At 38.1% G+C, this 12,432-nt stretch overlaps 1 protein-coding gene across 1 annotated transcript in view; it reads right to left on the bottom strand.

Moving 5' to 3' along the window:
- The window catches only part of LOC139981248 (stalled ribosome sensor GCN1-like), a 50,654-nt gene that overhangs the window by 15,184 nt on the left and 23,038 nt on the right, over positions 1-12,432 (bottom strand). The window contains exons 27-36 of the mRNA XM_071993475.1: positions 7,172-7,408; positions 6,469-6,663; positions 5,996-6,242; positions 5,222-5,343; positions 4,453-4,567; positions 3,092-3,271; positions 2,205-2,425; positions 1,762-1,969; positions 1,061-1,257; positions 426-683 (exon numbers count right to left, since the gene is read on the bottom strand). Coding sequence (XP_071849576.1) covers positions 426-683; positions 1,061-1,257; positions 1,762-1,969; positions 2,205-2,425; positions 3,092-3,271; positions 4,453-4,567; positions 5,222-5,343; positions 5,996-6,242; positions 6,469-6,663; positions 7,172-7,408 — 1,980 coding nt within the window. The remainder of the gene's footprint in view (positions 1-425; positions 684-1,060; positions 1,258-1,761; positions 1,970-2,204; positions 2,426-3,091; positions 3,272-4,452; positions 4,568-5,221; positions 5,344-5,995; positions 6,243-6,468; positions 6,664-7,171; positions 7,409-12,432) is intronic.

Raw genomic sequence — 12,432 nt, 5'->3', positions numbered from 1 at the left:
ATTTTGTAAGAGCCTTCAAAAGTGATATACAAAATATGAGCATTAAATTATTCCCAGAATACAAAACAGTACCATGTCACACAATGCAATACAATACAGTACAACACAACACAATGCAACACAATACAACAAAATACAACACAGTACAATAAAATACACAATGCAATACAATAGAACACAATGCAACACACAATACAATACAACACAGTAAAATACAATACAACACAACCAATACAATACAGTACAGTACAATACAATACAATACAATAGAACACCATATAATACAATACAATACAACAAAACATAACATAATACAACACAATACTATACAATACAAAACAAGAAGTACAATACAATGTAATACAGTACAATAGAACAGAACAGAATAGAACAATGGGTGCAAGAACAGTGGAAGCTGACTCTACCTTTGTGGAATGTTCTGTTCCAAAGTTGTCATCCTCTCCTCCTTCTGTGGTCATTTTACCAGTCACTCCAGATATCTTGTACAGCAGATCTCCCAACAATTGGATGGAGCTATAACGGATACGCCAGTTTTCGTCGAAGAGCCCCCTCTCTAGTTCCGGCAGGAAGACGGACACTGCGGTGTCGGCGTAGAGGTTGATGATCCTCTGGCCAGCCCTGAGAGCCGTGTCTCTCACATACTCCGACTCATCTGCCAGGGCCTTGGTAAGATGGAAGAGAAGAGAGAGACAATTATTCATAAGCTGTCAATCTTGCACCAGGATGTTAAACTGTCTCTGTCTAATGTTTAAAACTTACAGTTAGGACAGGACAGGTCAAAGAATGGCTAATGAGAAGAAGACTGCGGAAGCACAGGTGAGGGGGGAGAAGGTGTTTAGGTAGGGGGTCTTGGTGTGAGACCTGATGACCAATTCTTAATAAGTGCATCATTTTGCCTTTTTCCACTTCTTTGTCAGTTTCACAACACAGATATCACTCTCTTCATATAATACAAGATATAAGAGTAATTTAAATCCAAGAGAAGATGAAATGTCTGAGTTTAACTAACTACAAACAAGTCAACTGAAACATTAATTACCAGTAGAATTGGCGATATCAGTCGTCCAATGAATGGAGTCAAAAGGTCACCAAAGGTTCCCGGTAAGTAGATGAACATCATGATGTAACCGTCTCTGACGTGAGAAGGAATGTCCGGTGTCTCTGCAGTCTTGATGATATCCGGTAATAGCTTGTTCAGCTTCTCAACCCCGATTCCAGCGATAACCTCACTCAGACCTGATTCAAATTAATCACAAAGTTGAATTATGTCGAGGTCATGCATGACTTGATATCAATTATTTTGTATGAGGGACTCCAGTAAATGACTCAAACTGAGTTGAGAATATTAAGGGGACAAAAAACCAAACTCTTTTTAAACATCTGTCTCATGAAAGGATTGACTTTTTGGCAAATCTCTAAGTTAAATAATGGTAAGGATTTCCATCTCAGAAAGCATGCATAGTCTTTACTGCTGTCGTTTTTATCTCTGCATTCTGGTTTACGCTGTTACCTTGCATAGATTTGCCAGGCAACACAAACCCCACTGACATATCTAAAACACTATTTATCGACTCAATATAGTTTAAGAATTCCCCTTTATGTACTTGGCATTGTGTCTAGTGATTGAAAAGGCAGCCTAAAGTACAATACAACCCAGGTATATGTATATACCAAGATAGGAAATCAACTTGAGAACCATTAGTGAGACAGAACCGTCACTACAAGGAAAGAGAACTTTACCTTGGGCTGCTCCCGATCTATCTACCGAGTTCTGCTCTGAGGTCAGTTTCTCCATCAGCCAAGGCAGAAGATCATCAAAGCTGGTCTCACCCATCCCCTTGACCATTGCCCCTAGGGCCTTGGCAGCAATTCGACGGACATCAGGCACAGGGTCTAGCAAGGCCGTCTTCAGGCCAGGGACCACGGAAGGCAAATAAGGTTGCAGATCCTGTTCCATTTCGAAAAAGAGAGAAAATAACCAGGTAGAATAAAAGTGTGACAGTCCTAGGCTGAGTGTTGACATACTTTTCTCAAGATTTAAAACATCTTTTGTGACATTATTGTACACAGCCTACTTATACACAATAGATTCTATTCAAACATTTCTGATGGCCTGAGATATAATACTTCAAATGAAAACAGGTTCTTTTGAATTTTAAAATATAGCAGGAAAGAGCACGAACCTTTTGATCTGTGAGAGAATACATGTTGCCTATAATCTGGGCAGCCATTTTCCTCGTCTCTGTAGACCTGTCTTGGAAGGCCCTCTGTACCACTGGCATGATCAGGGCTAACGACGGGGCATCGATGAAGTGAACAAACTTGGTGTTCAGTAAAACCTGAAGACACTTGGATGTCTTGTGCGAAGGATCTGATAACGCCTCCAAGAGAATAGGAACGATAGCTGCAGAGGCCAAAGAACAATGCTTCTTTTGTTATTTCTCAAATCGCAAGGAACAATAGATATGGCGGCACAATACAATGCTTACTGTATTTGCTATAATGAAATGCAAAGATGCTAAAAGTGAACTAAAGTTTACTATTTGTACAAATGACATGAAACAATAGCTGTAGATAGACAAAGACAATTGAAACACAATGCAATGCTATTGTTTGCCACAAGGTATTGTTTAAGAAGACAAGGATGATCTAAATACTACAGGAATGATATCTGGATAATCAGCTAGGATTGGTGGAGAAGGGAAGAACATTAGGTATTTATTTATTAAATAATTAATAGCACAAGTTTATTGTCATAGCACATTTCTCAAATGTTTAGGGGAAGGGATAATAGATTTATTTTGTTCCCTTCCCAACCCTAATGTTGTTCCCATCTGGGCAAATGTGATAGGCGCTTGTGTGTTTGTATACCTTGATACTGTATGTCTTGGAAGTATCATGCAAACTTGCCGTGTTACTTCTCATCAAGTTCATTGTCCAGTGGCCTGCATTTTCAGCTAGGTGCCCTCATGGAATCCATTACTTTAGTTTCAATTAAACATAATATCATGCACACTACGTTTCAAGTATTTGGAATTATTTTACTTTCGGGCTCTGTCTGAAGACTTACCTTGAATTTCAGGGTTTCGAATGACAGATCCAATCTGCGACAAGGCCTGGGAACCAGCCTTTTGAACTTTGACGTGTGAATCTGTTAAGACTTCGGTCAGCTTAGGAACGATGCTCGGAAGGCAAGACGATAGCTGTTTGGGTGCACAGTAGGCCATTGCACCTAACAATTCAACAGAACCTGTATCGAACAAAATAAATCCATGTTGACAGTCTCCACGTAAAACATATCATATAACTTGAGGGCACCTCTGGATAGCAGTGCTTCTACACGGAGCAGGACTACCCTCATTAAAATGAAAATAATTAAAAAATAAAAAAAATATGTGGAGATTGTTGTAAAGAAAAAAAACGATCAACAGCACAAAATATAAACTGAATTTGACAAATGTGGTGTAGACTAAAACATTTTTAGATATTTTGATACCAGATATTTGTATCTGGCTTCACAATGAAGACTAATACCGCAGCAAACTACTCAGCACACCCTCACAGAAAAGAAGGACAAATGTAGGAGGAATGAAAATATACAAAACCTTGGATGACAGAAGAGGAAAACTGTTAACATTCTTGAGAGCAAATACTTATTTTATTTATGCTGTGCATAGTTGGTAGCCGTGATGCAACAAACAAATAAAATAATAATAATAATCGCATCATTGTTGACTTTCATGCATTTTGAAATCATGCAAACCAATAAGTAGGAAATAATAGGTACTTCTGATGGAAAATATGAAAACTAGGATTCCTGGACATCCTGACTATTGACCTGAGGTGCAGTATGGGGCTTTTATAAACAGAACAACAAAACTTAAGACCATGACTTTAGGAACAAAACTGTGAAAAAAAAAATGAATTAGAGGCCACGTGGAGATACAGTGGCATAACGATGAGCCTTGGGGCCCCGGCTCCTGGACCAAAGGGCCCCCTATCAGGAGGTCCAAGCAAACGGGTCAGCAGAAATGTTGACAAGGGGTGGTGGGATATCAGTAGGTCATGTATGTGTAACACACTACTTGATACTATTTAAGCGGAGCGCCACAATGGGTTCGCGCGGAGCGTACCACAATTTGTTTTTTGCCAAAAATAAAAAAACTCCTAGATCGTCGGAAAAGACACTTCCCGGGCATTTCAAGTTGCATTTACACATCGGTTATTTTGAGATCTCATGTCTTAGGATTTTGACTTTCAATAATTTCAGTAATGCATCAGTATAGCGGGAGGCCCCCTTTTGGTAGGGCCCCCAGCTCAGCCTGGTCTGAGCCCATAGGAGTTACGCTACTGTGGAGATGATGGTCCACTTAAGATCTTTTCTGCACTATTGACAGATGTATGAAGATAAAGAGTGGTACAAGACTTCACCTGCTTTGGTTCTCCAAGAATCTTCTTCTAGTGCTGTTAACAGTGAGGGCAGTACAAGCTTCACTCCATGACCGCTGAGTTTACTCATCACGGCCTTAGCTGTTTCGTCTGTTGCCTGGAGGAAAACAAAACACAAGTTGAAGTCCAGATATTTTAAGTACGGCATTGGAAACTTCATGCCTGCTTTCGTTTTAGTTCGACATCAATCAACATTTATTAAAAGGAACAAATTTGTTTAACAACCGAAAAGGGAAAAAAACAGTGTGAAACAGTTTTAATAGCAGGAAATTTTTTTTATTTGAATTCTGTAGTTCCTGTTTTTCTCAGGCTGTCTACATGAAAATCATGAGATTTTAGAACAAGAACTTCTTCAAAGTCCAAGACAAGGTTAATGCAATACTAAGAATGCCTTGAGATTGATGAAGTCTAAAAGTCTATCAAAACAACAAGAATGATTGACAGCTGATACAGGGCAAGACAATCCAAGAGCATTTCCAGTCACATTTAGGTACGACTGCCACCTAGTTTACATTTAGGTACAACTGCCACCTAGTTTACATTTAGGTACAACTGCCACCTAGTTTACATTTAGGTACGACTGCCACCTAGTTTGCATTTAGGTACGACTGCCACCTAGTTTACATTTAGGTACGACTGCCAACTAGTTTACCATTTAAGTTCCAGTCACATTTAGGTACAACTGCCAACTAGTTTACCATTTAAGTTCCAAACAAAATATACAAAACTTTATTTATTGCTGAGTTCTTACCTCCCTTACATACTGATTCCCATCTCCGAAGCACAGGAGCAGATGTGGTAAAACGTGGACCACGTAGGGTTCAAACAGACGACCCAACATATTACACAGCATCTCAAATGCAAATAAGGCTCCTGAATTAATAAAATTAATGAACAAAACAAGGAAAGTAAAATAAATGTCATGGCCAAATAATCAAGCAAAAGAAAGCCATAGTACGATGCATTATCAAATCAGACCATTTATCGTAAATATTTTATTCCACGTTTCCCAATTATTCAGTCGGTAGCACTATACTACATTAATACCCATTGTCAGTAGCACTATACTTCATTAATTTACCCATTGTCGGTAACACTATACTACATTAATACCCATTGTCGGTAACACTATACTACATTAATACCCATTGTCGGTAGCACTATACTACATTACTCCCCATTGTCGGTAGCACTATACTACATTAATACCCATTGTCGGTAGCACTATACTACATTAATACCCATTGTCGGTAGCACTATACTACATTACTCCCATTGTCGGTAGCACTATACTACATTAATACCCATTGTCGGTAGCACTATACTACATTAATACCCATTGTCGGTAGCACTATACTACATTACTCCCATTGTCGGTAGCACTATACTACATTAATACCCATTGTCGGTAGCACTATACTACATTAATACCCATTGTCGGTAGCACTATACTACATTACTACCCATTGTCGGTAGCACTATACTACATTAATACTCATTGTCTCTCTTTGCAATCTCTACTAACCTTCTCTGTGACGGAAGTTCTTCTTGTCTTGTATCGCTTCCTGCAGTTTAGACATAATGTCCAGCTTTTTAAGAGCCAAGATACCCAGCCCCTTGACTACCCCTGCTAGGCCATACGCAGCACCTTTCCTTTCCCCGTAGTTCTCCGACTCCAAGAGCAGAGCGAGAAGTTGAGAGACGATGGTGGGTGCATCCTCTTTGATGGCAGGAACCAGAGGGGGTAAGCAGTTAGCGACTGCCTCTTGCACCTATCCAGCGAAAAAAACGTAAACAAAGTGTTTGACAGGTTAGAGTTCTAACTAGAGCTTAATATACTCTACTAGACTGAAAGTAAGTGTAGATGGATTGCATTTACATAATAGTCCATTTCCTTAATTTCCAAGTTAAAAACAAAATTCTTTATCTATGTATATTAATAATGCTTTTGGTAACCCATATGATTTCTTCCAATGAATATTAAAACGTGATCATTACTTGTTGGGAAGGAGTGGAGAGCGCTTCGATCAGCTTGCCGATTATCGGTTTGACCTTAGGGTCAGATTTATCAAGATGCCTCGCCAAGGACCCCATCAGGATCACCACACTCTGTCTGACTGCATCGTAGGACTGATCGGTCGGAGCCTTGTCCAGGAAACTCTCAAATACTGGTAAGAGGTTGGACACTTCCTCCTGCCAAAAGAGATGAGGCTCAGTGTTTTAAAGTTGGTAACTTTTACAATTCAAATTACATGATACTGAATATCTTATGTGCCTGACTCTGACATGGTTAAATAGAGATCACCACCTATGAAAGGGTTGATAGCTTAGTTCAGTATGGGATAGATCCACAAAAGATCACTTTACTGAGGTGACTGGTTTGAGGCCGACCCTAGCCAATTATTCTTCCATCTTGCAATATTTTGTTATTTAATTGTTGATGTACTTCTTGATATACTAATATTTGTTAAGAAAATTAGAAAAAGCAGGCAACCTTGCATCTATTTAACACACTGCCAAAATAAAACAGAGTAGAAAGGGATATAAAAGTGATGAGATAACTTTGTGCTGGCAAAAAAGTTAAAATCATCATCTAGTACCAAAAACAAACCATTAAGTTCATTCTGAGAGGTTGTCTTCAAGGTATTAAAATTGTTTGAAGGTGCGGAAGCTATAATCAAATCTACCCATCCATACATACCTTGCCATGAGCTGTAAGAGCAGCTAGTCCCGCATCCAGCATGGCCTTCCTAACCGCCTCGCTGTTGTCCCCGAGGGCCCCAGGGACCAGAAATTCAAAGAGCTGTGGAATTTGGTCTCCAGACATGAGAGGGGATATCTGGCCCAGAGCATAAGCAATCCCACATCTGATGGAGAAGTTATCAACCGGGGCTTCGGTGACGATGCGACCTAAATTATCCTTGACTGGAGGAGGTATCTGTCATGAATCAATCATAATATACACACACTTAGAAACCTAGTCAGAAAACCTGCATGTGATCAGGCAACATCACAAAAGCATAGACATGAAATACTTCTTTGGTAAATGTGCTTAGCCTTAGAAATCTATGGGCTGGATGTTTCGTTGTAGTTAAGACATTAGGCTCATTAACAGCTGATTGTGCTTTAAGGGTAAAAGAAACTTGAGGAAGTATCTCAAAGCTTTTGCATGAAACATGAGTGATCTGATGGTTTCATTATGGATAAAGAGTGTGTACCTCTTTGCATTCACCTCACTCCATCAAGTCACAGATATTTTGATCAAGCTTTACCAAACCATCTTTGATATAAAACTCCATGACCATTTTTAGTAAATATGTCGGTACTTTTTTCTCGGCAAAATCTTGAGGATTCAAAAGGAAAAACACCCTGACAATATGAGACAAGAGCATCAATGATGCAGTATCTCAATACTGGAAGTTTTAATTTTGATTCCTAATTTCAAATCTTTGCTCTGTCTCTACAATTATCAATATCAATCATGGTACAACAAATATATAACTTGCATTTTTGCTACTTTGCCACGAATAGTCTCTGCAGGTTACACTTTATCCTGCTAGTCTTGCCTTTAGCGCTTATTGGCTGTTAGTCGAAAGAACGACGTTGCAAGGTTTAGTAATGTCATAGAATATTTAAGAACTTGTTTTTCATGTGGTATCCTTCATCTTAGGTCAGTCTCTGTTGGACTTTTTGGTCATATAGTTTGATGTCAATGACAACAGCCAAATTAGAAGAGGCGAACAACTCGACCATATTCTTGATGCCTGCCTTGAGAGCTAGGCCTATTGACCTACTGTATATTAATGTAGACTGTAGTGGTGACTACCATCAAAACTGTGTCCACTTCTAGATATCAAAACAACCCACGTTTTTCCATCTCAATTTTTCGGACATGAAGATTTCATGGATTTATGACTTGGAAAAAATAATGTAAAAGAAGATTACAAGTTTTTATATGCAAGTGATGGGTGGCCTCCTCTTCCCCTAATAGCCACCTCAGTTCCTCTCCATTTTGTTATTTTATTTTAATTCTTTGTACATTTGATGTCAAACATTACAGGTTCAAAAGAAAGCTAAACATACTTCTTATAACCTTATACATCTTAGGCCTATATCCTTATAAATAAAACATAACCTTATACAATTTTTATTGTCTTATCAAAGTTGTGATGCTATGGCCGGCTCCTCTTTTATACGTACCCATCAAACAAACTTACCCTGGTCCTTCCTAGGAAAAGCTGTCTGAACACCAGTACAATGCTAATGTGGCTATCACTGAAAGCCTAATAGGCCTAGTGGCCTATATATATATATATATATATATATATATATTTTTTTAAATTGCACTAGGCCTACAGTAAATAGCCTTCAGAAATACAAGAATGTGTATACGTAATTATACAAAATACATGAAGGGCAATCAAACAAACTTATCATGGCCCTTGCTCTGAAAAGCTACCTGAACACCATTATAGTGTTCAACCGATTATGCATAACAGAAAATACCGATTACTGATTATTTTTTCATAATCGTACCGATTCCGATTATTTGAAAATGAGAAAATATCCCGTTTATACGAAATCGGCAATAAAGTTTGACAGAAACAATTACTGTTGTGATTTTCCCCAGTTTCCTTTTGCTTCGTTGTTATACAAGGCTCTAAGGTACCATTTTGTATGTACCAAATTACCTCTGGAGTTTCTCGGAAAGAATTTTTTTTTTTTTAAATTTCCAAAATACGGAGATATGACATCCTACCTAGTCAGCACTGTGCTAAGCGAATGGCCTAACCACCTCGACGTAAATGTCACCTGTTAATGGCCTGAAATGGGCTACGAATAGTTACTCAAAATATCCATCTCAAAAAGTATCTCAGACAAACCATCCATCTGCAATCTTTACCAAAGTGTAAATTTTAATGACATGTTGCCTTCATTCCGACAATATTTTGTACTTATTTTCAGTATTATACCGTTTATGAACAAATAGAAATGTTACGAACTTGAAGTTAAACATACCTATTCGTTACCTATATAACTCCATTCAGGTTCAATTAGAATGTGTAAGCTTAGGCCAATCAAACTGAAAAACAAATTGTACCATCGTAACTTGTTTAAAATTACTCTAAAATGTAATACCAGATTGATGTAAAGAAATAATAACAACTAGAAACTACTCCAATATAAAATATAACATTCCCTCTATAAGACATATCACTTACATTACCTTCCAAACAAATGCCGATTTCCAGCAAATTGAAAGTTGTAAACTAAGCTACGCAATTTTTTTTTTTTTTTTTTTGCAAACCGATGGTTAGGCTACATTTCCCATTGACTTAGTGTGGTTGTTAGGCTAACATGTGGTCGAAGATTGCAGTTTCCGTGGATATTTTTAGTTTTTATTTGCGACACAACTAGAGCGAATAAACAGATGTCAAGTTTAGATTTCCATGCAGTTGATTTAGTGTGAAGTAAGGCTACTATGTGGTCGGAGATTTGTGAGGATTTTAGGTTATTTTCGCTAGTACTGCAGGCCGTAATTTACCACGGGAAGTTCCCGGTGATTGTGCGCGACCCTCTCGCACTGCTTCAAATTTTGATGCGGGGTGAGAAAACTGCGCGATTCGCGATGCAACTGCAATTCCTAGCTAAAGCAAACGCATGTCACAATTAATTTTACACAGACACCTGATATAAAGAGGGCGATTTTTTTATATTTCATTTTTCTTTTTCGCACTCGTAATTGTGCTTTAGGAGGGCTTTTTAGCACTTGCGAGGGCGAATCGCCCGTTGCCCCCGCTTATTTCCTACCCTGTCCAGCACATTCCTGAATTCGCGAAATTGCTATTGCTGCTATGCTTACTGTGCCAAGAAATATGCAGCCAATAACCACGAAGGAAGCAAAATCGGCGACCCTGGCAGCCTAATTTGATGAAAGTATACACTGTGAAAGACGTATAGGGGGTGCCTTTTTTTAATATTTCGTAGTAAAAGAACAAACCTAATTCATCAGTTGATATTTTCAACTTCCATATGTTTTTGAATAATGATATTTTCACCTTCCATATGTTTTTGAATAATCGGTATGACATAACTGGTATTCCACGTAATTTTTACCGATACCGATTATGTACCGATTATGCAATATTCGTACCGATTCCGATTCCGATTAGGTTAATCGGTTGAACACTACACCAGTACTATCCTTAAATGGATGTTACGTAGAATTCAGCAGTACAGAATGTAATTAGCATGCAATACACTAACACCTCGCGTACCTAACTACAGAACAGAAAATTGTTCGCGAGGGTAGCCATTTTCGTATATCTAACATGTAGCTGTTATGAGTCATAGCCAATCTGCTACAAAACAGACTTGGGGGCGGGGCTTAATCATCAAAAACGGACCTTTTTACTAAAAGTAGGGGCAGCAGCTCAGTGTTGTTTTAAGAAAGAACAAGAGCATCAATGATGCAGTATCTCAATACTGGAAGTTTTAATTTTGATTCCTAATTTCAAATCTTTGCTCTGTCTCTACAATTATCAATATCAATCATGGTACAACAAATATATAACTTGCATTTTTGCCACGAATAGTCTCTGCAGGTTACACTTTATCCTGCTAGTCTTGCCTTTAGCGCTTATTGCCTGTTAGTCGAAAGAACGACGTTGCAAGGTTTAGTAATGTCATAGAATATTTAAGAACTTGTTTTTCATGTGGTATCCTTCATCTTAGGTCAGTCTCTGTTGGACTTTTTGGTCATATAGTTTGATGTCAATGACAACAGCCAAATTAGAAGAGGCGAACAACTCGACCATATTCTTGATGCCTGCCTTGAGAGCTAGGCCTATTGACCTACTGTATGTTAATGTAGACTGTAGTGGTGACTACCATCAAAACTGTCCACTTCTAGATATCAAAACAACCCACGTTTTTCCATCTCAATTTTTCGGACATGAAGATTTCATGGATTTATGACTTTGAAAAAATAATGTAAAAGAAGATTACAAGTTTTTATATGCAAGTGATGGGTGGCCTCCTCTTCCCCTAATAGCCACCTCAGTTCCTCTCCATTTTGTTATTTTATTTTAATTCTTTGTACATTTGATGTCAAACATTACAGGTTCAAAAGAAAGCTAAACATACTTCTTATAACCTTATACATCTTAGGCCTTGATCCTTATAAATAAAACATAACCTTATACAATTTTTATTGTCTTATCAAAGTTGTGATGCTATGGCCGGCTCCTCTTTTATACGTACCCATCAAACAAACTTACCCTGGTCCTTCCTAGGAAAAGCTGTCTGAACACCAGTACAATGCTAATGTGGCTATCACTGAAAGCCTAATAGGCCTAGTGGCCTATATATATATATATATATATATATATTTTTTTAATTGCACTAGGCCTACAGTAAATAGCCTTCAGAAATACAAGAATGTGTATACGTAATTATACAAAATACATGAAGGGCAATCAAACAAACTTATCATGGCCCTTGCTCTGAAAAGCTACCTGAACACCATTATAGTGTTCAACCGATTATGCATAACAGAAAATACCGATTACTGATTATTTTTTCATAATCGTACCGATTCCGATTATTTGAAAATGAGAAAATATCCCGTTTATACGAAATCGGCAATAAAGTTTGACAGAAACAATTATTGTTGTGATTTTCCCCAGTTTCCTTTTGCTTCGTTGTTATACAAGGCTCTAAGGTACCATTTTGTATGTACCAAATTACCTCTGGAGTTTCTCGGAAAGAAATTTTTTTTTTTAAATTTCCAAAATACGGAGATATGACATCCTACCTAGTCAGCACTGTGCTAATCGAATGGCCTAACCACCTCGACGTAAATGTCACCTGTTAATGGCTTGAAATGGGCTACGAATAGTTACTCAAAATATCCATCTCAAAAAGTATCTCAGACAAACCATCCATCTGCAATCTTTACCA

This window comes from Apostichopus japonicus, chromosome 15 (genome assembly GCF_037975245.1).
Source record: "Apostichopus japonicus isolate 1M-3 chromosome 15, ASM3797524v1, whole genome shotgun sequence".
Taxonomy (NCBI): domain Eukaryota; kingdom Metazoa; phylum Echinodermata; class Holothuroidea; order Aspidochirotida; family Stichopodidae; genus Apostichopus; species Apostichopus japonicus.
This window is presented reverse-complemented; position numbering and strand designations above follow the sequence as displayed.